This window comes from Ovis canadensis, chromosome 17 (assembly GCF_042477335.2).
Source record: "Ovis canadensis isolate MfBH-ARS-UI-01 breed Bighorn chromosome 17, ARS-UI_OviCan_v2, whole genome shotgun sequence".
Classification (NCBI taxonomy): domain Eukaryota; kingdom Metazoa; phylum Chordata; class Mammalia; order Artiodactyla; family Bovidae; genus Ovis; species Ovis canadensis.
Genome location: NC_091261.1, coordinates 72,526,146 through 72,553,025, shown reverse-complemented (window position 1 = coordinate 72,553,025; position 26,880 = coordinate 72,526,146). Strand labels below are relative to the sequence as shown.

General features: G+C 45.6%; 1 protein-coding gene, 1 long non-coding RNA gene and 1 pseudogene across 2 annotated transcripts; 1 reads left to right on the top strand and 2 right to left on the bottom strand.

Moving 5' to 3' along the window:
• Window positions 1-642: 642 nt before the first annotated feature.
• LOC138422524 (claudin-6-like) lies at window positions 643-1,269 on the bottom strand (annotated as a pseudogene).
• A 4,920-nt stretch (window positions 1,270-6,189) lies between these two features.
• TRAFD1 (TRAF-type zinc finger domain containing 1) lies at window positions 6,190-25,327 on the top strand. Its single transcript, XM_069558142.1, has 12 exons — window positions 6,190-6,331; window positions 9,419-9,477; window positions 13,596-13,731; window positions 13,844-13,897; window positions 16,032-16,431; window positions 17,256-17,462; window positions 19,709-19,785; window positions 21,209-21,439; window positions 22,476-22,596; window positions 23,223-23,562; window positions 24,138-24,210; window positions 24,436-25,327. The coding sequence occupies exons 2-12, from the start codon at window positions 9,431-9,433 to the stop codon at window positions 24,493-24,495; spliced, it is 1,746 nt and encodes a 581-aa protein (XP_069414243.1). The 5' UTR covers window positions 6,190-6,331; window positions 9,419-9,430; the 3' UTR covers window positions 24,496-25,327.
• LOC138422744 (uncharacterized) lies at window positions 10,385-14,259 on the bottom strand. The gene is made up of 3 exons (XR_011250003.1): window positions 13,288-14,259; window positions 11,610-11,735; window positions 10,385-10,488 (listed from the first exon to the last, which is right to left on the bottom strand). It is a non-coding gene; the product is annotated as an uncharacterized lncRNA (long non-coding RNA).
• Window positions 25,328-26,880: the final 1,553 nt, after the last annotated feature.

Here is a 26,880-nt window from a genome sequence, read left to right as displayed (position 1 = left end):
GGGGCCATGACTCAGGGTGCAGGAGCCAGAGATCAGAGGACACGGCTGTGGGCGGGTCTTCAGTAACTTGTCACCTGCCCTTCTGGAGGCTCTCTGAGGCTCAAGAGCATCTGGGGGTTCCAGAGACTTGACCAGTAAGGGAAGGCGTGTGTGTCACACCTAAGGAGGGTAGATGGAAGCCCCCAGCTCCCGCTTTTGGGCCTCAGACACTAGGGCATTGTAGAAGTTCCAGATGATGGTGTGGCCTGTCTAGCACCCGGTGACCAGGGTCAGGACTGCTGCGATGACACACACCTAAGGAGGCCCTGCTGCCAGCATCAGCAGGGGACAGGATGAGAGCACCTGGACAGCAAGTACCCTTCACATGGGGCCCGAAGCTCCAGGCTGGCCTCTAAGATAGGGTTGTCCAGGGTGGAGAGTGACACAGAAACTCAGAAGCATCACCTTTTTAGCTCCATCATTCAAAGCTGAGAAACGCCAGTAACAGAGCCCACGTGGATTATCAAATGGAGTAACCACTGCCCTCCCACCCTCAATAAAAAGCAAAAACAGCCCCCAAATTGTCATGGATCACCATCTCCTTGACTCCAGCTCAAAGGTTTGGGCTCCACTGTCAAAGGAACCCCCACTTCCCTACTCGAATTAGATGTAATTCTTAGTGGGGCACTTGGAAGAACCCCAAATGTGTGGGCTGATGGTGAGTATCAGGCCATATAATGACTGGAGCCCTAGGACCCCCTACCCCAGGAGGGCAGGTACAGGACAGTGGCCCCCAACTCAGCAACAATAGGCCAGAAGTCACCTAGTCCAGGTAGATGGAAGCCTCCAGCTCCCGCTTTTGGGCCTCAGACACTAGGGCATTGTAGAAGTTCCAGATGATGGTGTGGGCTGTCCAGCACCCGGTGATCAGGGTCAGGACCGCTGAGATGACAAAGATGATCTGGAAGATGAGCACCAGACAAGCCTTGGAATCCGCACTTGGTTCCCACGAGGTAGACCAGCAGGTAGAGCAGGACCACAGGTAGAGAAATGATGCAGAGGGTTCCGATAGCCTGCAGGTCCTGGGGCAGCGCCAGCAGCAAGTTGTACACCTCGCACTGCATCCACGCAGAACATCCAAAGCCCCTCCCACACCACCTGGGCCACCACAATGCCATTGCTGATGAAAACGTTTACCTTCCACAGGGGTTGGGTGCAGGACGTGATGACATTTACCCAGCCAAGCAGCGTCAGGATGATCTCCAGTATTTGCAAACCAGAGGAGGCCATGGTGAGGCTGAGGAGCAGCAAAGGAGTCTACAAAGATTTGGAGTAGCTGGCTGCGTCTATTTTTTTTTTCTTTTAATATTTATTTTTATTTGTGTATTTGTTTGGGCTTCCCAGATGGCACCAGTGATAAGGAACTTGCCTGCCAAAGTTCTTTGGAAACATAAGAGACACAGATTTGATCCCTGGGTCGGGAAGATCCCCTGGAGGAGGGCATGGCAACCCACTCTAGTACTCTTGCCTGGAGAATCCTATGGACAGAGGAGCCTGGGCAGGCTAAAGTCCATGGAGTCCCAAAGAATCGGACATGGCTGAAGCAACTTAGCACAGCACAGTCCATGTGTTTATTTGACTGCACCGGGTCTTAGTTGCGGCTCGAGGGGCATCTTCATAGCTGCGTGTGGGGTCTTTAGCTGCAGCATATGAGCTCTCAGCTGAGGCATGTAGGATCTAGTTCCCCAATCAGGGATGGAACCTGGGCCCTCTGCTTTGGAAGTAGGGAGTCTTAGCCACCGGATCACCAGGGAAGTCCCAAGTCCATTTATTTTTTATTGCTGAAAACAGTATTAGTCATCCTTGTAATTACACAGCATGAAGATTCCTATATGTAAGTTAGTTTCCTAGAAGTCTCTTGGTCCAAAAAGCAGCTTCAAGGAGAGAAAAAAATGATTCCCTTTCTGTTCCTGTGGCTAAAGGGTATGTGTGTGGGGGTGGGGCAAGGGAGAAAAGGAGATACATTCTCAAGGATTCAGGTTCTTATAGTGTTGTTTTTTTTTTTAAATCAGACAAGATTATTAATGACAAGACAAAACCCAACTCTGGTTGACTTAGTGAAAATCAAGTTTTGTTGAAAGGATTCTGTTTAGTTCATAGGATTAGGGGATAGCTTTGTTATAAATTGAATAACATTTCACAGATGCGTTTGAGATTGGAATTGCCAGTGTAATACAGCTGCTATGGGAAAATCTGTTTCAAACTTCCGAAACCTGGGCTTCCCTGGTGGCTCAGTGGTGAAGAATCTGCCTGCCGATGCAAGAGAGATGGGTTTGATCCCTAGTCTAGCAAGATCCCACACGCCTCAGCGTAACTAAGTCCATGAGCCACAACTATTAAGCCTGTGCTCTAGAGCCCTGAAACAACCGCTGAGCCCTTGCACGGCAGCTGCTGAAGCCTGAGCACCCTCCAGCCTGTGCTCCACAAGAGAGGCCACTGCAGTGAAGAGCCCTCTCACTGTGGGCTGGGTGGTCTTACACCTTCACTGTTCTGTTTCACCCCCAGCTGGGTGTAGCCCCTGCCTCCAAACATGAACAGACTCAGTCCCTGTGACACGGTGATAAAATAAGAAATATTTGGTCTTGGTCCTAGTTCCTGGCCTAAGAGCTTCTGAGACTCTTGGAAAATCCCCTGAGTGTTAGTGGTGAGGATTCTTTGTTGCTCATATAAGCTCCTTTCAACCACACCTGAGTTTATACTAATGAGGTGACTCTTGGTGTGTCCCTAGATAGCTGGTTACCAGGTAAACCAACCAGGTGATTAGAGCGTTAGAATTCTTAGTCTCACCCTTTGCCCACCTCCTAGAGAAGGGAGAGGGGCTGGATATTGAGCTTATCACAAATGGCCATAATGATTTAATCAATCATGCCTGTGTAACTGAACCTCCATTGTTGTGTCTGACTCTCTGCGACTCCATGGACTACAGCACTCCAGTGTCCTTTGTCCTCCCCTCTCTTCCAGAGTTTGCTCAAACTCACATCCATAAAAACCTCTAAACTATGACCTTCAGGAAGGTGCCACACTTGAACTCCACAGGGACAGACATTCCTGTTCTTGGGACCCATTCAGACCTTGCTCTGTGTACCTCTTAGTCTGGCTGATCAACTAACTGTATCCTTAATAACACCCTTTATGAGAAACCAGGGGTCACTAAGAGTCGGACACGACTGAAGCGACTTAGCAGCAGCAGCAGGAAAATTGAGTAAAGTGTTTCTCTGAGTTCTGTGAGCCAATATAGCAAATTATCAAATACGAGGAGGGAATTGTGGGAATCTTCAATTTATAGCTGGTTGGTCAGAAGCATGGTGACAAACTGGGCTTGTGACTGGCAGCAGAAGCTGGGGGAGGAAGAGCAGCGTGTGGGACTGAGCCTTTAACTTGTGGGATCAGGCAGTTAGTGTGAGTCTTGAATTAAACTGCAGGATATCCAGGTGAAGACCAATGGGTTGGAGGATTGGTTGTCAGTGTAAGGAGAAACTCTACACATGCGTTGTCAGAAGTTAATTGCTGTGCATGAAAAACAGATCTTACTAATCCTCAACAAGATGGCACTCATGTCAATTACTGGCCATACTTCAGGGGTCCCCAGATCAACCAGACTTCTGACCAATTGGCTTCAAATTTAGGGTTTCCCGTGACTCTCTTAGGCTTTTCACTAGAATGAAAACAGGCTTCCCCAGTGGCTCAGCGGTAGAGAAGCCGGCTGCAATTCAGGAGCCGCAGGAAACATGGGTTCTATCCTTGGGTTGGGAAGATCCCTTGGAGGAGGGCATGGCATCCCACTCCAGAATTCTTGCCTGGAGAATCCCAAGGACAGAAGAGCCTGGTGGGCTACAGTCCCTAGGGTTACCAAGAGTTGGACATGACTGAAGGGACTTAGCACAGCACAGCGCAGAATGACCCACAGAACTCAGGAAAGTGCTAACAACTACTGCTTGATTGTAAAGGATAGAGACCAGGAACGGCCAAATGAAGAGACACATAGGATGCAGCCTGAGGGACAACACACAGCTTTGGTGCCTTCTCCCTGTGGAGTCAGGGTGTGTCACGCTCCAGGCACACTCTAGCCTAAGTGCCAGAGTTCTTATTGAGATTTCATCACTAAAGGCAAGATAAATGAAATCACTGGTCACCTGACTGAACTCAGCCTCCAGACCCCTCCCCTCTCTGGAGGTGGAAAATTCCAATTCTCTAATTATGTGATTGGTCTTTCTGGGGATCAGCCCACCATTCTTTTTTTTTTTTTTTCCCAATATTTATTTGTTTAGGCTGGGCCAGGTCTTATTTGTAGCGTGTGGGATCTAGTTCCCTGACCAGGAATTGAACCTGGGGCCCCTTGCATTGAGAGCATGAAGTCTTACCGACTCAACTACCAGGGAAGTCCCCAGCCCACCATTCTGAAGCTATCTAGGGGTTCACTTTGAGTCACCTCACTAGCATAACATAGATGCTCCTATTTGCTCAGGAAATTCCAAGGTTATTCTGTGCCAGGGACAAAAATCAGATACATTGTGTTCTTTATTATACCACAGCAGTATCATAGTTATTGTCATTGCCATTGTGCCTCTCTTCCTGGCAAGCTTCTGGGAAGGCAGGGAGCTTGACATGTTGTTTGCCAGTAAAGCTCCAGGATCTCATCTGGGGCCTGGCACATATGGTACCCTCTATAAATATGCTGAGCAAATCAATGAGGCTGGTGCTGATGTAGTTGTGGACTTCAGGTATTGGTTATGATGTATTCAAAAATAGCATTTTGGGGCTTCCTTGGTGGCTCAGTGGTAAAGAATTCTCCAGCCAATGCAGGAAACATGGGTTTAATCCCTGATCTGGGAAGATCCCATATGCTGCAGAGCAACTAAGCCTGTGCACCACACCACACCTGTGGAGCCTGTGCTAGAGAGCCTGGGAACCGAAACTACTGGGCCCACGTGCTCATGCTCAGCAACAAGGAGAAGTCCGGGCATTGCAGCTGCAACTAGACAGTATCCCCCTGCTCTCCTCAACTAGAGAAAAGCCACGCAGCAATGGAGACCTAGCATAGCCATACAAAAATAAAAATTTTAAAAAGCATTTTGTAGCCGAAATGTCTATCCACAGGGAACTGGTTCAATAAACCATGGCACATCATAGAACGGAATGACTGCTGAAAAAGTGTAAAGACGCTTCAGATACAGGAGCTAAAAACGAATAGATCTTCAAGACTGAATGTGTAGTATTACAAAAAAATAGTCAAGGTGCAGGACAATACAGAGTGGTATGTTATCTTTAATATACGGTGAAAAGTGTTTAAATCCTAACTGTATAGCCTAGTGACCATTTACTAATTAGTACATGTGTTTACCACTTTGCAGATCAAGTTATAGAACACTTCCAGTACTTGGAAATCTTTTTCATATTTTCTTGCAGATCATACCCTCCAAATGGGAACCGTTATAGTAACTTCTCTCACCTTAGATTAATTTTGCCTGATTTTGAACTTTATATCTTGGGAATCACAGAGAATTTACGATCCATTTAAGTTAAGCATTCTATCCTGTTATAAATAAACAATGCTTTGTGACCTGCTTCTCCTGCTTACCACTATGTCATAAATATCTTGCAATTATAATCTGCAAAAAAATAATTACTTTGAATTGCTATATTGTAAATAATATGTTCTCTTCTATATTCGACTATTTTATATATATAATTCATGAGGGAGGAGGAATTCAGAGAATCTATTCAGGCGGAAAGTGGAGAATCTGAAACTGAAACCTGCCTGTCATGCACTCGCTCTTTCACTGTATAAAGCCAAGTGCTCAAATATGGGCAGAGCCTTGCAGATGTCTTGGCACGAGGGCATTATAATAGCAACGAGAATGACTAATAAGTATTAATGGCCCATGACAAGAGAACAAATGCCGTTAGTTATCTTGATATATAAAGAATATTAGTAATGTTTGTACAGAGTTTATTCATGCAAATATTATTGGCCCATGTCAGCAGGGTCTAGGCTCATAGCTCAGGTCTCTGCCGCTCCTTCCAGATGTGCAGGGGTTGGGACTCCTAGGAACACTCCCCCGCAGCCCTGCGGAGCCAATCGGCACGCAGAAGGTGGGGCTCCGAGACCGACACCAGTGCCGTCCAATGGACAGAGAATCGGGTCCGCTCCTGGCCAATGGGCGCGCTCCTCCGTGACGGTCGGAAGTGGTGAGGCGGCTTCGGGGGCCGTTGTTCAGCCGCGGTGGCTCACCGTAGAGGCTCAGTGTCGGCGACTTAGCGGATTTGCTTGGCGTCTCTCGTCTCGTCCCAGGTGAGAGAAGCGGTGGCCAGCGTCTGGGGAGCCTCCTGCGGGCTCCAGTTTCGGGAGGAGGCCGGCATCTCGAGGGTGGGCTTTTGTGGGCCCCTGAGATCGCGGGATTTCTCGTTAAAAAAAAAAAAAGAAAGAAAGATGCCCGCGTCGCGGAGTCTGTCCTGGCCAGTGGGAAAGGCCGTCCTTGCTCCTCTTTAGCGGAGCCTCGACGGCTCCGGCGGTACCGCCCCTTCCAGGCCTTGGCCCCGCCGGGCTGGGAGTCGGCCGTAGCTCGGAGCGGACGGTGGGCACCGCGCCCCGGGCGGGGCGGGGCGGGGCCCGAGTCCAGAGCTGCCAACCTGAGAGGGGCCGCGGGTGGCCTGGCGTGGGCTGTCGGCGGACGGACCTGGTTCGAGGCCCGGACTCAGAACAGTGCAGCAGCTGTCTCCCCCGGATTTCCTCTTGCGTGGTCTCTGAAATGGGGGTGATGACTTTTTCACCTCGTCGGATTGTGGTCTGGATGAAAAGACTGTCCATGTAAAAGCGTTTAGCCATCAGTAGCGTTAGTTGTTCAGTCGTGCCCGCCTCTTTGCGACCCCATGGACTGCAGCCCATCAGGCCCCTATGTCCGTGGGATTCTCCAGGCAAGGATACTGGAGTGGGTTACCATTTCCTTCTCCAGGGCATCTGTCCAACACAGGGATCGAACCCGGCTCTCCCTGCAGTGCAGGCAGATTCTTTACCGCCTGAGCCATCAGTAAACAGCCGGTAAATGTCGATTACGATCGGCGAAGCTGTTGCCCTCTCCACTCCCCATCGGGGATCACCCCTCCCCCTCGGGAAACTGCCTCCTGGCGTGTGGACCCTGCGGTGGTGTCCCCACCCACCTCGGGCACAAGGAAGTCCTGGGAGTCCTGGCCTTCGCCTAAGAGGGGCTTCCTTCTAAGGTTTAAAAGAAACTTCCTTACCAAAGCGCTTCCATGCATTCGCTCCTTCACTCCTCCCAGTGACCCTTTCTGCGTGAGGAATCCAAAGGCCCAGAGAGGTTAAAGCACACAGCTGCTGAACTGCAGAAGCGGAATTGACCCTCGGAGGGGACCAACTCCGAGCCCTGCGTGCCGCCCCAACCCCCCTGAAGCTAGAGAACCGGGTACTTGACTCTTCAGAGGCCCTGACCCTGGCTTTGGTGGGATGGAATACAGCATGCCTAGGATCAGTCAGACAGCCCTGAGAAAAGTTGTCAGGCTTACCCCTTTGGGGAACATGATTTATTTTCATAGATAGGTGCTTCCTGTCACTGGTTTACATCACATCAGAGTGGATGTCGTTAATCTCCTCACTTCCTAGTTTAAAACTCTTCTGTGGTTTATCACTGAACCTGGAAAATAATCCAGTATTTTCTCTCCTGCAGAATAAGGGCTTGAATCATTACCCCTTTTCATTATGCTCCTCCAGATCTCCCTGTACTTTCTCTCATTGCCTGTTAGGCCCAGTGCCTGAGTGGGTTTTTCTCTGTTCCATCCTCTTATCTTCCTCTGCATGGATGGATCCTTGTGCTTCAGGTCTTTTTTTTTTTTTAAATGTCATGTCCTCAGAAATGTCTTCCTTGACCACCCTTATCTAGAGTAGATTCCCTTCATTCAATCTTCATTTGTCTACTTAACTTTAACATCAAAATACTTGTCAGTTTCTTTGCTTAATTTTCCCCTATCACTCAGTTGTTGTTGTGTTAGAGATTGGACAATATATTTTGTTATTTTGTATTGTTAGGACTAGGGTACAAGTGGCACACGGTCTTAATTATGTTGAATGAACGAGTAGGTGTTTTGAAAAGTGTTAGTTTGGAAAGGTGTAAACCATTCAAGAACCCTACTACGAGGCAGTATTTTAGACCATTTTTGCGTCATGGAAAGGGGTAATCTGAATATTGTAAATACTGGTATTAAAGTTGCCAAAACTTTGCTTTCTGCGTTAACATCTTGTTTAGAAAGACGCAAAGACTTCATAGTGGCAAAATCTGGCAGACACTATTTCAGTGAAGTGATCAAAGTTAGCCTCATCTGTAATAATGACTGTTGACATCATGTGGTTTCTGATATAATGCCCTGAGATGAGCACAACATCACTTCTGTGGTATTTTTGTCAAAAATGTATTAAGCACAGGAAAACATCAAGTAAATTCAACTTAAAGGATATTCTACAAAATAACTAGCCTAGATTTAACAAGGTCATGCAGGATGAAAGACTGAAGGAATTGCTGGCGGTCTAGTGGTTAGGGCTCCGTTCTTCCGCTGCAGGAGGCATGGTTTTGAGGGTTTGGTCCCTAGTTGGGGAACTAAGATCCTGCATGCTGCTTGGTCAAAAAAAAAAAAAAAAAGAATGACTGAAAAAATATCCCTGATCAAAGATTATTAAGGAGAAATAACAAATAAATGCAATATTGGACTCTGGATTGCATCCTGAACCCAAGAAAGGGTATTAGTGCATGATTTGTGACATTAACTGATTGTAGATTAGTTGCTAGTATTGTATTAGTGTTAGTTTCCTGCCCTTTGGTAATTTTACTATGGTTATTTATGATGTACTGGGTGAGAGATATGTGGGAATTCTTTGTGCTGTTTTTGCAAGTCATTACTTTTATTTTTTGTTGGTAATTGTTTCTCTTTGGCTGTTCTGGTTTTTCACTGCTCTGTGGGCTTTGCTCTAGTTGGCAGAGAGCGGGGCTCCTCTTTGGTTGTGGTGTGTGGGCTTCTCACTGTGGTGGCTTCTCTTGTTGCTGTTCCCGGGCTCTAGAACACAAGCTCAGAACTTGTGGCACAAGGGCTTGATTGCTCGGCACATGGGAGCTTCCCAGACTGGGGATCGAACCCGTGTCTCCTACATTGGCAGGCGGATTCTTTACCACTGAGCCACCAGGGAAGCCCTGCAAGGCAAGTTATTTTAAAATGAAAATAATCAGACCCAAGTGTGTTGGGTATTAAGTGAAATGAACTGGCTTTGGTGACATTTTCTGTGCACTGGTGTGTGTGTGTGTGTGTGTGTGTGTGTTCATTCTTAAAACAGAAATGAAATGGAAAGATCCTACTTCTTCCTTTGTTGTTTTTTTAGGAACAGCTCAAGATGGCTGAATTTCTAAATGACCAGGACACTCGACTGTGTGACAATTGGTAAGAAATCGAAGAAATATTATTGGAATGAGGACAGTTCTGTAAACAGTTGGTTTAGTAGTTGGCAGGTTAAAATTCGAGCCATGTAACATGTCATGCAAATATATGGGATTAAAGTTTTTTTAAAACAATTTTAGATAAAATTGCCTGTCTTAGAAATTCCACAAGGTGATTGGTTTAGGTAGCACAGAGCAGTGACAAGACTGATGGGATGGAGATGAGACTTAGGAGTCTGGTTCCTACCGTGAATTAGTTAATGACTTTTGGCAAGTCACTTGACTGCTTTGAATCCTCACTTTTCTGACCTATAGGTTCAGGAATTTGTTTTTCATCTTCCTGAAAAATATCATATGTTTTTTAGAGATAATAAAAATATAGTGAAATGTTTGGACTAGAGCAGTGTTTTTCAAAGTGTATTGCAAGGACCTCCCTGAGTGGTTACAGCGGCTGTCTTGAGGTTGAATGGGATCATGGTTTAGTGTGGACTTGGCTCTATGTGTACAGCAGAACAGCTCAGCTGTTTTTGTAAAGGATTTTACTGGAAGAATGTTCCATTGCTTTAAAAAAAAACTTTAGCCAAAGTCTTTCAGCAGTCCTGCATGATTCCAGAACTGTTAGGAGCAGGACTGGGTGCAGACTTGAATGTCAAGCTTTCTTATATTCGTGTTTTTAACTGACAAGAGTGACAAGAGAGAGCAACTCCTTTTCTGCTGAAATGAAACTTAGGAGTGCAGCTTGTAATCAGCTGATTTTCTGGTTGGGCTTTCTCAAGAACTTGGCATTTTAGGGATATCCAAGTTCCCTTACTGACAGCAAAAGAAAAAAGCAAAGCAGAACTACCTGTGCTATATTTAACTTACCAAATTGTGGTAGAAGGAGAGGCTGTTGAAAGATGAGCCTGATAAAATTTTTTCTTTCTTTCTTTTTTTTTCATTGCCTTTTGCTTTCTTCTCAACTTCTCGGCAGCATTAGGATACAATCAGAGCAACTGCTGGTCACAATATTCTTTCCCTGCATAAAATTAAGATTTTATTTCTGTGAGAATGTCTTGCCTTATAGGGTATTTTTTTGGTACTGTGCCAGCCTTATAGGGTATTTTTTTGGTACTGTGTCACTGTCCCTTTCACCTTAAAAAAAAACTATTTTAGCTCTGTTTAGGTTTTATGCATACAGTTTCTGATGCAAGTGTAATAATCAGTTATACAAATAATCACAAGAAAACCTTGTGTTTTTAGAAAGAAACAGACATATTGGCTTTAACATCAATTAAGAGATTCTTATTTTTTCAGTCCACTACATTTTGAAGGAATCTCAAACCTAGGATAGTATATAAATGTCCCTATGCTAAGGGACTTTTTTTTAAAAAAAGAAAGGGTAAGTTAATGGAAAGCTAATGAAAACAAGGTTATTCAAAGCCAAAGCAATTTAAAGAAAAAAGGCAGATTAGCATGGAAACCTGACCAAGCCAGTACAATCCGCCCATCTAAGTAGCCCTGTTTAAATTCCAGGTTTTAAAATTCTGTCTTTAGAGCCATATTCCTGTTGTTCCCTAAGAAAAGTTAAGGTGCTCATCAGAGTATACGCTGTAGTTAAACCTCCTGGGCCAGGAAAAAGAACAGTTTGTTGTGATTGAAAGTGGTGGTGGTTGTTGTTGTTTTTTTGCATGTTACCTCTTTTCTTACTGTTTTGTCCGTTGATGGGAGAGTTTGGGTCTCAAAAACAGAAGCTTCAGTGTTAGAAAACTTTGACTTCTTATTTTTGCATGGTTCTATGTCATTTGGAAGCTTGCTGGGGACTTTTCTGGAAACCTTGGAAAATAAAATTTCCATTTTTTGGAAACCTCGGAAAATGAAATTTCATCTCTAACTTGGCTAGTTCTTCCTTGGGGCTTTTAGCAGTTTTATCTAGAATTGAATGTGTTCTCATTTAAAACATCTTAATTTTATCTGTAGGTAGGAGGCAAGTATATTAGTATTTTGTCTCTCTTTAGAACTTTTGGTGGGACTACCTTGGCAGCTAAATTTAAAAAAAAGTAACCATCAGGCAACCATTTTGTGTAATTATTGCAGTTGTCTTTTATCTTCTTTCAAGGTTTCCCAAAAGGTGACATTGTAAATGCTCTGTGATCTTACCTGACAACTGCTTTTGACTCTTGCTTCTTTATGTCATGGTCCTTAATATTTTTTAACCCTAAAGCTTTTAGTGGCATTATACATGTAGAATGAATGCTCTGTGCCAGTACATTGTCCTGAAGAGCCCTGTAAAATAAAGGCCAGACACTTACTTTCTTGACTTTGGCTGTTTAAAGAAAATTGTTGTCAAAATTACCAAAAAAGAATCTTGACTCTCAACACTGTAAGAGGTAATTGCTGGCTTTAATTTTTTGTGGCATCTGTGAACACAGGATTTGCAATCAGGATATGGCTTTGCTTCCTGTGCTTTGTCGGTATACAGTATTTAACCGTTGCCTTATAGTTGAGGTATTTTTAATGGTTTTCAGTTTTTTACCATTTTATGATACTAATGAAAATCTTCATAATCCCAAGAGTGGAATTACTGGTCTTTAACAAGTAATTTAATGACAGGGTCTTTGTTTTATTAAACGCACTTTAACTGTTAATGGTCCTAGAAATAGAAATGCAGTTTTAGACTGTTTAAAAGCAGTGGTTTTATACTACCACCAGCAATCTGTTAAGAGTACTAGTTTCATAACATCTTTAATAGTAGGATTTAGTAATTTTGATATTTATTAGTTTAATAGATTTAGATGATAACTTTGATTTATAGCTCCTTCCACTATATATTTTAATATTCTTCAGTTTTGAAAAACTTAAGCTGAATTAATTTAAAACTGACAGTTTCCTTGGAAAGCTGGGAATTTTGGTAAAATAAGGAGACGTTAAGGGTGTCGAAGCATTGGTAGTTTCCCTCTTATCCGTCTGAGTTTTCTTCCCATCTCTCACACTTGATTGTTACTCTGTGTCCCCTTCCAGTTTTGTTTTGAGAGCTGCCTCGATGACTAGGGTGCGAGTGACATCAAGGTACATGCCTTGATGGTTCTACCTTTGGATGAAAATGAATTTTTATATATTTTTTTGGTGTCTTAGTCTTTCAGATTGGGAGTATGACTAGCTGGAGGCACACCTGTCATCCTGCTTTGAAATGTTTCTTAGACTGTGTCTGAAGATGAAAACTATGAAAGAGAAACAATCTGCAGCGTGATGGGGGAGAAGGTCTCTGTAGTATCAGCTTCAGGGGTGAAACAGGTGGTTACAGATTTGTTGTGTAACTGTCTGTATTTATCCTGTTCAGTGTTTTGTTTTCTGAAAATTTATCCTAGGTGACATACTTACAGGTACATTCTTTTCATGTTTCCTTTAGTTAGACTGAAACTGGAGACTTCTAATGGTCATAACCGAATGAGTGAAAGGAAGGCCTTTGAATGTTACGTGCCTCTGGTTTGAGTGTATGTGTACTCTGGGGGAGGGGATTCAGGATTTCCTTTTGGTACATCTCTGCAGTAAAGTTTATACCAACCCAACCAGAGAGCTTGTTCCCAGTTCATGTCCAGCCTACTTTGAAAGACATGTGAGACATAAAGGGGGCAGGATCCCTTCCCCACTGACTGTCCCAAAGCTGGCGTCTGCCCTTTTTGGTTTGACTTTAGTGGCATAAAATCTAATGTGATTAAAGGTAGCTGAGACTGAAAGTAAACGGTAGATGTTGTGTTTTTTTTTTATTTATTAAAAAAAAATAATCTTAGAGTGGATCGTTGTGCTTTGGAGCATGGATGGTTTTGGAAAAGCCTACCTCAGCTAGCTCCTCATGGCATCTGTCTTCATGTTGTTGGTTGTGATGAACTCTGACGTCTAGAAAGTGAGGCTGAGCATTTAGAGGTTGTGCACAGCACTGAGAACTCAGTGTTGCATGAAAGACTGAAAACCTCCAGGAGTTAATTCTTGGAAAGCAGGGGCAGTAACAGTCACAGAGCTTATTTGTTAGGTCCTCACTAAAGAGAAGTAATGGAGTCTGAAGATTGGACCAGACAGATTTCCCTGTGATTCCTCTGGGCATAGATATCAGTAATTCTTGCCTTTTTCTTTGATCTATTTCTGTAGCAAAAAAGAAATTCCTGTGTTTAACTTTACCATCCATGAGATCCACTGTCAAAGGAACATTGGTGTGTGTCCTGTCTGCAAGGAACCATTTCCCAAATCTGACATGGAGACGCACATGGCTACAGAACATTGTCAGGTGAACCACCACGCACTCAGATGTTCAGAAGCGGATTAGACTTGCTGTTGTGTAACAGCAAGTGAGCGTGTTGTCACAAAGCCCATTTACTCATTCTTGCTTCCTACCCTAGGTGACCTGCAAGTGTAACAAGAAGTTGGAGAAAAGGCAGCTAAAGAAGCACGAGGTTGGTTTCCCTGTACCGTGAAGGGAATCACCATGGGGCCAGTCCTGGGGAGATTACAGAGCCGCCTGCAGAGCAGAAAGCCAGTCTTGTGGAGTCTTTGTTCTCCGCCAGCGCCAGGCACACTGCCTCTCAAAGCCTGTTTGAGCCCACTTGAGACTTCGACGGTCTGCTGCCAGATCTGACTGCACGGCTGCTGTGCCTCAGGCTCAAGCCCCAGAGCCTTTGGAACCGAGTCCTTCCTGCTGGGGTGTGACTGTTGGCAGGCTCACTGGGTGCTAAACCAAGCCTGGGATAGCCAGTGTGGTACAGCCTCTTAAGCACACAGCCTGCCTTCTTTCTTCTAATTCCATTTTGACTTCTTGATCGCTTGGGTGACATGCTATTTACACCCAAACAAATTCACAGTATTTGACAAGAGAGAACATAGTATCATTTGGTCTCTAGTCGAGATAAAATTGGGCGTAGTTGGTAAGTGTGGTTTTCTTAAATTAATTTTTGGCTGTGCTGGGTCTTTGTTGCTGCACTCCGGCTTTCTCTAGTTGTGGGGAGTGGGAGCTGCCCTCTTGTGGTGTGCAGGCTCCTCACTGCCATGGCGTCTGTTTTGGAGCATAGACTCTAGAACGTGCCCGCTTCAGTAGTTGCGGCCCATGGGCTCAGTTGCCTTAAGGTACTTGGGATCTTCCTGGACCAGGGATTGAATCTGTGTCCTCTGCACTGGCGGGGCGATTCTCCACCACCTGACCACCAGGGAAGCCGTGTGTGTGTGTACGTGTGTGTGTGCGTGCGTGTGTGTGTGTATATGTGAAGTCACTCAGTCGTGACTTTGCAACCCCACGGACTGTAGCCCACCAGGCCCCTCTGTCCGTGGGATTCTCCAGGCAAGAATACTGGAGTGGGTTGCCATTTCCTTCTCCAGGGGATCTTCCCAACCCAGGAATCGAACCCAGGTCTCCCGAATTGCAGGCAGACACTTTACTGTCTGAGCCACCAGGGAATTCTGTGTGTGTGTGTGTGTGTGTGTGTGTGTGTGTGTGTGTGTATTTTGAATGAACATAAACATATTCACCAATTAATAACACTTTACTGTCTGAGCCACCAGGGAATTCTGTGTGTGTGTGTGTGTGTGTGTATTTTGAATGAACATAAACATATTCACCAATTAATAAATCCCAACAACTGTTTAGTTGGTGGTCATGCAGGAGTGTGTATATATATGTAAAAACTCATTAAGGTATGTACTTACGATTTGTGCATTTCATTCTATGTACCTGAAAAAAGCTATTAACTTATTAATTTATAATTTTCAAAGGTGATTCATAGTGTAGAAAACTTGGAAAATATAAAAACAACTACTTCAAGACCCCAAAGCTCAGAGATAAACATCTTATAAATAATTTGGCACTCTTTCATTGCTTTTTCTAAGCATTTGACCTACATTTTATTAGGCTAGGGAAGTCCCTTTGTTGATGATTCTTGATTTATTTGGTTAATTTAAAGGTAATATGGGACTTTCCTGGTGGTCCAGTGGCTAAGACTCCACTCCCAATGTAGGGTGCCCAGGTTCGATCCCTGGTCAGGGAACTAGATCCCATATGTAGCAACTAAAGATCCTGTGTGTGGCAACAAAGACCTGGTGTAGCCAAATAAATAAATGAATAAATAAATATTTTAAAGAGAAAAAAAAAGCCAGTGCTACATACAAATGTGCAGATTGGAAAAGTCAGTGTCTTTTTAAAGGACAATCACTTTTCCTCGTTGCCAGGTACTTAAATCAGAGTACTAAGGGGAAATTGGTCTGGGGGAGCTTTGACAAGCATACGGGAATTGCTCTGCTTTTGCTGTTTGCCCCTGGACTTTGCTGGCTGATTTTGGGTTCCTTTGTAACGTGTACACAAGATGACGATAGGGTGGCTGTAAGTAGTGAATAGTTTCCTCATAAGATTTTCTTTCCCTTTGTAGAATCTGGTGGCAGGACAAAGAGGGAAGCTGTGACTCTTAAATACATAGAAAACCATGGCAGGCAAAGCTAGGGCTGGAAGAGAATATTTTTGTAAATACTTTTTGCTTTCCTTGCCCTATGCAACAGCATGACCTCTCTTAGGAATATTAACTGCCTCATTATTCTGTTTTACAGGAGACTGAGTGTCCTCTACGGCTTGCCCTTTGCCAGCACTGTGATCTGGAACTTTCTGTTCTCAAACTGAAGGACCATGAAGATTACTGTGGTGCCCGGACGGAGTTATGTGGCACCTGTGGGCGCAATGTCCTGGTGAAAGATCTGAAGACTCACCCTGAAGTGTGTGGGAGAGATGTGGAGAAGAGAGTCGAGGCTGCCATGCCACCTAATGCGCATGATGGATCTTGGGGTCCAGATGGGATCTGGATTGCGTCCCAGCTCAGACAGATTGAGGCTCTGGACTCACCCATGAGGCTCCCTCGAAGGCCCCTGAGAGCCTTTGAATCAGACCTTTTCCAAAGTAGAACCACCAACCAAAGGAGCATGACAGCCCAGTTTCCAATTCAGAATAATCTATGTGAGTTGTGTCTGGGAGTAGAAACCTGGAATGGTATCAGGATCTGGGCAAATGGGAACAGGGCTTTGGAACCAGATAGATCTTAATTATAGAAACCTGACTGTAACATGAGGAAGAATACTTAACTTTCCTATAGAACCTCTTTGCTATTGGATTATTGTTGGGTGACAGTGCTGTTCATAGCTGACATTACTGAGTGTACCCTTGTGTGCCTAAAGGCATTTACAGAGTGCTTTACTTGGGTTAATTCATTTAGTTCTCGCAACAGTTTTCTGAACGTAGGTAAGTGGTAGAGCTGGGGTTTGAATTCAGGCTGTCTGACCTCATGCTTTAAACCGTTCTGCTATCATGCAGAAAGTGTGTTAGTCACTGAGTTGTGTCCGACTTTTTGTGATCCCACGGACTGTAGCCCACCGGTTCCTTGGTCCATGGGATTTTCCAAGCAAGAATACTGGAGTTGGGTTGCCATGCCCTTTTCCAGGGGATCTTCCCAACCCAGGGATTGAACCCTGGTCTCCCACATTACAGGCAGAGTTTTTACTGTCTGAATAGAAAATACACGTAAAATGCTTAGCACAGTGCCAGTTTCATAGTTACAGCTTATTTATACTACTTACTAAGAAAACAATTAGAATAATAATTGAGCCTTTTATCATGGCAGTCTTAATGTTTGGATTCCTGTGAGCACTGTAGGGCTGGGCCTCTTTTGTTCCTGCACAGATTCCTGAAAACCTTGAATATTTGCTAGGCCTGGACTTGAACTAAGGGATGGGAGCATCTAACATTTCTTAAATACTAGTTGTTGTTTCTTTCCCCCCCCTCAGTGGAAGAACAAGAAAGGCAGGAAAGGAATAGAAGCCGGCAGACCCCCAAAGAACGTGGTGAAGACAGTGCAAATTTGGACTTCATGTTGGCCCTCAGTCTGCAGAATGAAGGCCAGGCCCCCGCCTTGGCAGAGCAGGACCTCTGGAGGGTCATATATGAGGCAGACCAGTCCCGTGAAGGTCCCAGCACGCTGAATGACATCAGGGGTGTGTTTGTTTATTCTGCACTAGCCTCTGTCTCTATGTCACAATTCATATAAGATTGCAAGTTTTTCATGAGATAGAATTTGGTTTTTTTCATTTCATTTATTTGCTTTTCTCAACTCTCTGTTTAAAAATTGTCAAGAATAGTAAGTACAGTGACTATCTATTAATATATGCCCCTCATTTATATTCATCAATTTTAGTATTTCCACTTATCTTTATATTTCTTCCCCCCTGAGCCATTTGAGAATAAGTTGCCGACATAACATTTTATCCCTAAATGGTCATAAGATGTATTTCTTTAGAACAAGGGCATTCTCCTATGTGAACACAATACAAATATCACTTTCAGGAAAGTTCCTTACTTATACATAGTGTCCTTGAGAGCTTTTTAATTTTGTTTTGAAATCCAGGATTATGCATTATACATTTAGTTCTTTCTAGGTTCTTTTAGTCTGGCTTCCTACCCTCTCGCTCTTTTTAAAGGACGTATCTGGTTGTGGCTGTGCTGGGTCTTTGCTGCCGCATGTGGGCTTTCTCTGGTCGCAGCGAGCAGGGGCGACTGTGGTGGTGGCGTGTGGGCGTCTCACAGCGGGAGCTGCTCTTGCTGTGGTGCACAGGCTTCAGTAGTTGTGGCGCACGGGTTTACTTGCTCAGCGGCATGTGGGATCTTCCTGGACCAGGGATCAAACCTGTCTCCCCTGTACTGGTGGGTGAATTCTCAGTCACTGTGCCACTAGGGAAGCACCCCTCCTTGACCTCTTTCCTTTCTTTCGGCATTTTTGAGGAGTCCAGGCCTGCTGTTTTGTAGACTCCTCCTTTCTCAATGAAGATGTGTCTGATTCTTTTCCCACGTGTAAGTTCATGTTACAGTTTTGGCAGGAGTGCCATACCGGCCATGCTGTGTCTTTCTCAAGACGTCAGTCTGTCCTATGTGTCAGAGTGGAGTCTGTCAGATACCTCCACTGTGCAGGTAGCCTTTTTGCTTCGTATTAGCTGTGTGTAGGGTGCTATTTCTAGATTGCTGGGGAACAGGATACTCACAGTCCTATCCAGCAGTTTTAGAATTCATTGATGTTTCTTGCGTGAATCCAGTGTTATTATGGCAGTTGTAAAATGGTGATTTTTATGTTTCCTCTGTTCTGTATTTATTAGTTGTCCTTCGTCTGTAGAGAACTTTGGTCCCTCACCCCCATTTAAAAACAGTTCTTTTTTTTTTTTTTTTTTTTAGTATCATTGGATTAAAACTAAGTTTTTAAAAATAAAAGTTGGATTATCAACAGTGAATCACCTTTTGGGTCTCTTGTTTAGAGAACAATATGTTTGAGAAAGGCATGTTGTATTTAAAATGCTCAACTTATAAGATTTTAGGGACCTGAAAATTAGGCAGCTTTCAGTTGTGGTTTTTCTTCATGTCACTGTAAGAATAATGACCTTAAGGACAGTAGGATTAACTTTGAACATTTTGTTGATTTAGAATAGGAATTGGTCCTGGATCCAGATATTTAAGTTTGAGTCTTTCTTTTTCTTTGGCCAAGCTGCATGGCATGTGAGATCTTAGTTCCCCAACCAGGGCTCGGACCTGAGGATTTAGATTGGTGAAGAAAGGAACATTTTAATAGCGCAGTTGTGACAAATGAAGACTCTGGATTCAGTGTCGTTTACTTTCTCCTTTCTTGCTCATTTCTTAGATTGCCTTATTGACTTTGTTCTTTGTTTGCATGTTTCATTATGGTTTGGAATTTATATTCTCTTGTAGTTCTTGTAGTAGTTGCCCTGGAAATTTCAACATACTTATTTAACTTAGTAAAGTCTTAATTTAGTCCACCTCCTCACACTTCTCTTGGTTGACACAGTAAGCTTAGAATGTGGATCATCCCTTTATGACTTAAATGCCACTGATGGATGTTAGTGTTCTCTGTTGCTTTCCTTTTAACACCCTGATGTAGAGTTTTCTTGTTTATATACTCATATTTATCATTTTGTATATTATGTGTTCACCATTTTCTTTGCTCACCCTTGCTTCCTTGTTTCTTCAAATTTCCTTTTAGGATACATTTCTTTCTGAGGTACATTCTTTATAAGTTCTACTGCAAGTATCTGTTGATTATAAAGACTGTTTGGGTCTGAAAATATATTTTGTCTTCATATTTAATAGTTTTAAGGAAATCAAATTTTCCTGTCGACCCCTCCTAAGGGGTATAAAAGGTTGTGGTTTTCACTTTGAGTCTGTGTGGCCTGATACCTAGGTGCAGTTGACGAGACCATGTTGCCTTGTGAATTTTGTGAGGAGCTCTACCCAGAGGAACTGCTGATTGACCATCAGGTGGGTTGTGAGTTCCTTGAGGGCTTTAAGCTTTAAGGAAGAATGTGTGCGGCCGTATTGGTGTTACAGAACATGGAAAATCTTGAGCAAATTGATACAACTCTTGTGATGAGAGGAGCAATTGTGTTTTTTCTTTTTCTTTTTTTTAGTATTTTGGTTTTTTGGCCCGTGCTGCACAGCATGTGGGATCTTAGTTCCCCAACTAGGGATTGAACGGCACCCTTGGCCGCTAGTGAAAGCATGGAGTCCTAACTACTGAACTGCCAGGGAAAATCCAGTAGTAATTGTGTGTGCCTCACATGTGGGTGTGAGAATTCGGCCTCATTCTCTCTGGGCAAAGTAACGTTCATGCCAGCAGGCCCAGTTGCTGCCTCCAGTCTGTGGAGATACTGTACGTTTCTTGAGACCATCTTGTAATCAGCTCTCATCTCATGCCATGTTTGATTTACAGGAGCCTTGCTGAAGTCCCTGCAGTTCCTGGGAGGGCTAGGGGTCTGTTTTGCACTTTACTTTTTCTGCCTGGACGTGTGTGGCCTTTTACCCGTCTCCTTAACACACCCAGCCACACAGACCCCTCGCTCACACACTTGGTTCAGACACGACTCTCAGGAAAGTATCCTGGGGAGTGCTCTGAAAGCTAGGCCAGAGGGCCCATCAGTGTGCTCCCCAGACGTCCTGCGCCCATCTCTCTCTCAGCCCGTCACCCTCACCCTGTGGGGTGGCCTGCTGACCCTGTTGGTCGGTACCACTAGGTGGAGTTCCTAGAGGACAGGTTCTGGGTTTTCTTGGTTTCTGAATCTCTTAATACGTTGTGTATGAAAGGTGTCAGGTAGTTTTTGAATGACTGAAAGTTCCTGTGCTATTTAGGAAGGATTAGAGAATAGCCTTTGTGCTGGAAGAGTGGCTCCGATGGGGGAGGGAGCGCCTTTCCCTCTCAACGTTCTTACTCTGATTTGGTTTGACCTAGTCTGGTACTTCCACGGCTAGTAAGTGGTCCCTATGCTCTGGGTGGAACATGCATTCCCCTATATGTGGAACAATACAGCATTTGAATACATCTAGTATTTGGTTTGGGAGCAACATAAGAAAATCCATACACAGGGATAACAAAGAATATATGGGCCTCTCTTACTGTATGTCTGTGGAAAGAATCTTGAAGCTTTTCAAATTAATTTAGAGAAAATAATCACATAAAAACACACTTAAAAAAATTAAAACAGTACAGCAATGTTTAAAGTAAAAGCAGAGTGAGTGTTTCATCTGTGTTCCCCTGACCCTTTTTAGTCCTTTTCCCAAATATTAATAAGCATTATGAAAATGTTGTGACTTCCTGAAAATATTTTTGGAATTTAGTTTGTTCCTTAACTTCTGTTTTTGTTTTTTTTCCCCTTTGTTTTGTTTTAACCTGTGTTTTTTGAGACAGACAAGCTGTAACCCTTCATGTGCCTTACCTCCGCTCAATGTGGGCAGCACTTCCCCCCAAGGGGTGGAGGACCCTGATGTTATCTTCCAGAAGCTGATGCGACAGTCTGCAAGTGATCAGTTTGAGTCTTTGATGGGCTTCAGCAGCTCTCCTCCCATGGAGGAAAGCGTTGTCATCCCGTGTGAATTCTGTGGGGTCCAGCTGGAAGAGGAGGTGCTGTTCCATCACCAGGTGAGAGTCCCCGAAGAGCCGGGCACTTGTCTTGTCCCCTTCATCCTGTGGGAGTGAACCTGAGGCCTTCAGAGCCGAGAAGGCCTCTCTGGCCTTGAAGTTGCATACATACCTGATCTGGCTACTGGCCGTGTCCTGTTTTGTGAGCTGAGGTACACAGTAGCTCCGGCCTTTGGACTTTCCTTGCCTTCTGGCAGTGGAAACCGTTGTATCACGAGCTGCAGCTGCGGGAGCCAGGTAAGCAGGTATGGAGGGCTTGCCAGAGAGTTTAGAGGAGTCCCCCTCAGGTCCCTGACAGTTTCTGCTCTTGACCATGTGTGTTCTTCCTGTTGGGGCGGCATTTGTATCTTGGCATTCCAGGAATCTGGAAGCTGATTCTAGCTTTGCCCTAATGGTTGACCTCCAATGGGTCCCAGCCCCTCACAGGGGATGCCTGTGAATGAGGGAATTAGACTGGATGATCTGAAGTCCTCTTTCAGCTTTCCCAGTCTGGGATTCCAGTGTCTTAGTGGGAGATATGTTTTCTGCCCAGTCTTGTTTGTTATGGGAGTCAACACTGAAGGTATTTCAGAGGCGTTTGTGTAATTGATGCCATAGAGCTGTTGCTAGAACACCACACGTTTCATTTCTGAAGTCACACTTATGCCTTTGGACCAAGCAGTAGATAAGCTAACTGCTGTTGTCCCCTAGAGGAGACCACAAAATAAGCAGTGGTGCCAGCATTCCGTGGTCACAGTGTAGGCAGACCTTCCTGGGCTCGCAGGATCCGCCTTCCTTCATCCCTGCGCAGATCAGAGCGCCTCCTGATCTCCCTGATCAGGCAGTGCTAGTAAGAGCGACTGCTCTGTTCCAGATCGCTTCCTCTCGCTCCCAGGCCCTTCCTCTCGGTGGTTGTCAAAGTCATCCTGGCCCATCGACACCACCCTGCCACCCTCCTACCCACCATCAGGTGTTTTCCGCAAGCCCGGTGTTCCTTTCCTCCCAGTGCTTCATCTCATAGGAATGACTGGGTACTAATTCTGGTTTTTCTTGTTAGGACCAGTGTGACCAACGCCCAGCCACAGCAAACAACCACGTGTCGGAGGGAATCCCTAGCCAGGATCTCCAGCCTCGAGAGACCTCATCAGAACTGCCCAAGAGGCGTGTCCGACACCAGGGTATGGGCCAGGGCTGTGCCAGGGCTGCACTTCTCATCAGCTACTCAAATGGGGTTTACCTGCACCCCAAATTAGCAAGCGCAGTACAAGTTCACTGAGGACTCCTTTGGGGCTAGTTGTGGTCCTGGGTCAGACTCGGCTGCTTTGGGGACAGCCATGAGATATGCTTAGCATCAATGCTTACTCAGCTGCCGGTCCCTGTCAGTACACTTAGTGGATGACTGGGAGGTAATTTTCACACCTTACCCTGGCTGCCCTGGGCCCCTGCTTCTAGCTGAAATATGCTCACCTAGAGTAGGGTGATCAGAATTATCCTCAGTATTCTTATAGTCTCGAGACTAGGCAAGTAAACTTGTTTTTGAAACCCAGTCACTATTGGAAACCCAAAGCCAGTTAGAAGTGATTTGTCAAAGTTTGCTTATGCACTGCTGTTGACTAGTTGGTGAGGACTTAGGTGGTAAGTGTACAGTGTGGGTTAATGTTCTCAACCCTGTCCTGCAGACACGGGTCTCAGCATCCTTTAGGGACGAGGCAGTCATCTTTTACCCAGGATCTTTTGTTCTTGCCCCAAATCCAGCACTAAGAGCAGCCTTTCCCCTGAAGCTGGTGCTCTTTTCTCTTCTCAGGAGACTTGTCTTCTGGTTACATGGATGATCTCAAGCAGGAAACGGCTAAAGGGCCTGCCTACCCTATCCCCTCTAGCCGACCCCCTAACAATACGACAGTTCCTTCTAACCGCCTGTCAACGTCCACATCAGGCCCCAGGCCTGGGTACCAGCCGAGCCCTCCTCGCGCTCTGAAGCTCAACAACTTAGACAGCCAGGGTGTCCGGGGGCGCAGTCGAAACAGCCATAACGGGGCTCTGGCTACTGGCCACGTCCCAGCGGCTTACCCTGCTCGGAGTCTCTACCCAGAAAACCTTGTGCCCTCTTTCCCCCGTGGGCCTTCAGGGAGATACGGAGCAAGGTAAGAAACATTGCTTGGGAGGAGAGCTTGGGGATAGCTCAGGAGAATGGAAGCGTGGATTTTGCTTGTATCGTGGCCTGATTCATAATGTCCTTTTGCTCGCTGTGGTTTTTTATTTTCGGCTGTGCTGGGTCTTCATTGCTGCACAGGCGTTTCTCTAGTTGCAGTGAGCAGGGGCCATTCTCTGGCTGCGGTGCATGGGCTTCTCACTGCAGTGGCGTCTCGTTAAAGGAGCACAAGCTCTAGGAGCACAGGCTGCAGTGGTTGTGGCGTGTGGGCTCTGGTTGTGGTGCGTGGGCTCAGTAGTTGTGTCTCCCGGGCTTGGTAGTTGTGGTGCACTGGCTTAGTTGCTCTGAGGCATGTGGGATCTTCCTGGACCAGGGATAGAACCCGCGTCTTCCTGCATTGGTAGGCGACTTCCACAGAGCCACCAAGAAAGTCCCTTTGTGGTTTTTATTCATTAGTTTTATCTTCTGGAGAGCTGCTTTTGTCTGTCTCCAGCTGTTTCTGTCCTGAGTTTCCTGACTTTGGCTCAGGGGCATCTCAGGAATGAGTTTCCAATCCTTTTCTTTCAGCGGTAGGAGTGAAGGTGGCAGGAACCCCCGGGTCACCCCCACAGCTGCCAGCTACCGCAGCAGAACTGCAAAGGTGAGAGGGGTCCAGCCCATAAAGCTCAGTGAGGACTCCGGGGGGTGGGCTGGTGTGGTCCTTGAAGTCAGAGAAACTGCTGGGCCTCAGGCTGATGGCAGCTGAAGGACCCCTCTCTGGCTCTTGAGGAGGTGGCTTCATAGAAGCCTGGCATTCTGGCGCTCTTCAGGAGGATCGTCCTTCTTTCTTTCTGCATAAACCTTGTTTTGTTCTGTTGTCCATCAGGCAAAAACCCCCAAGCAGCAGGGAGCTGGGGATGCAGAGGAGGAAGAAGAGGAGGAGTAACAAGTGTCCGCAGAGAACTCGCGTGCTGGCTCCATCTTCTCCGCGTGACTTGTCACGGTGCAGCCCTGCCCCTTGGGCTCTGTGGGCAGGGGCGACCTTTCAGATTTTAACGTTTTCTAGGTTATGGCCATTTTGTGTCTTTTGAGATTGTGCTGTGGGAGTTTGGGGGTTTGAGGGAGGGTTGGCAGGGAGGCTGTTGAGAATGTTTCAGCTTTAGCTGCTGCCTTTGACAGCACAGAAATGTACGTTAGGGCCCTTCGCCCCACCAGGGCTTCATCTTTTGACAAACTGTCACCGTCGCTTCATGGTGCTGTGGGGTCCTGGTGGGAAAGAGGGAAGGTTCTGGAAAGCTGGTCCCACCAGTGAGGTGATGCTCTTCCTGTGCTGGCCTGATTTGGGACCTTGGGGGTAACGTCTCGTGTGTCCTGCCCATCCCCACTGTAGAATTTGGGGTCTGGGGTGCGTGGAGGAGCTTTGGTAAAGTGTTCAGGCCAGTTGTAGTATGTGTTAGGAACAAGGCTTTTGGAGATGAGTTTCAGGTGAGTGGACTATGGGCTTTGTTTTAATCTGCTTCTTTGGCATCTGGCATCACTGCCTTCTGTTTCTGAGGGGAGCACGGCTTCTTTGTCTTCACTGCCTTCTGATGGAGAAGGCCAGGGGCTCCCTGTGCCCTCCAGAGCCATGCTGGGTTCTGCCTTAATCAGGACTGAAGCCTAAACTCGTGGTTGGCTCTGAAAACCAAGAATCAGAGCCCCCTCCCCTCTTTTTATTTTACTATTACTGTTATTATTAACATCCTTGTAATAGAAATAAACTTTGTACTTGGAGTTCAGCTGAGTCGTGTGGTTCCTTCTGCTCCACACTCTTTGGAGAGTGCAGGCGGACCAGGGCGCCTGGATTCAGCTCTGCGGAACGAGGGAAGGCGCGCCTTCTCAGAGAGGGCCAGTCAAGATGCGGCTTTTCTGCCTCCTCAGAGTTAGGGGAAACTGACAGGTGGCTGCAGCTCTGGGCTGACTGGGGAGGGCTGGGGGCCGCCCCCAAACAAGGGGGAGGGCAGGTTCCTCAAAAGCCTCAGTCCCAAGCCTTGCTGAGCCTTAGCAAAATTATCCATCACCCCCTGGCACCTCATACTGTGCACCAGAACATCTAGCACTGTGGTCATTTTGACCTCATTTGTGTTCCTCTCAACAACCTAGTAGGAGTGGGAAAAGTAGGAAGAATTGCTCCAGTTTCACATGTGGAAACGGGTGACTTGTATAAGGCTATGCCGCTATTAATTCATGGCAGCCAGGACTCATCTGGATCTGAGTTATATCGAGAAAAAGAAAAAGGAGGACCTCCCTGGCGGTTCAGTGGTTAGGGGTTGCGGGTTCCATCCCTGGTCCGGGAACTAAGACCCTACAAGTCGTGTAGCGTGGCCAAAATAAATAATTTTTTAAAAAGGTTATTCCCATATAGCTTTCTGGTCTGCCGTTACCATGAGGTTTTGATATGGTAGTCTGCATATATACAAGACTATTTTAAGTTGCTGATGTCTTAATTTCAAATGCGTTTTTTATGTCCTGCATTTGTACTTTCCTTCATACTTGCTGGTTTCGAAATTCTATTTGTTCATGGATGGTTTTCTACCCTTACTGTAGGTTTGCCTTTGCTGGTGAGCTTTCCCATTCATCATTTGCTGTTTTCTGGTTTTGCCCTTTTCCAGCTAGAGATGTTCTTTTAGCATGTTATAAGGCTGGGTTGGTAGTGCTGAATTCTCTGAGCTTTTGCCTGTCTGTAAAGCTTTCAATTTCTCCACCAAATCTGAACGAGAACCTTTCTGGGTAGAGTATTCTTGGTTGTAGGTTTTCCCCCTTTTCTTCCTGCAGTGGAAGCCCGGAGTCTTCACTGCTGGACCCCTAGGGAAGTTTGGTGCCGTGTTTCTACTGGATTTACACCTAGGAGTGGACTTGCTGGTCTCAGAGGAGGAACCAGAACAACTAAAGCGGGTGTAGGGTCCATTACCCCCACAGTGCACGAGAGTTCTCTTGGTTCCACGTCTTCCCCAACCATGGTGCTGTCTTTCTAGCCCTCTTGCTGGTGGTGCAGTATGCTCATTGTGATTTTAATTTGCATTCCCCTGATATAACTAATGAGACTGGATATGTTCTCATCGTTGGATGGTGTAATTCTGAATATATTCGAGACTTTTTAAAAAGGAAATGGCCTCCACCATCCTGGCCAGCTGAAACTGCAATACTTTGGCCACCATATGCAAAGAACTGACTCATTTGAAAAGACCCTGATGCTGGGAAAGATTGGAGGTAGGAGGAGAAGGGGACGACAGAGGATGAGATGGTTGGATGGCATCACCAACTCAATGGACATGAGTTTGAGTAAACTCTG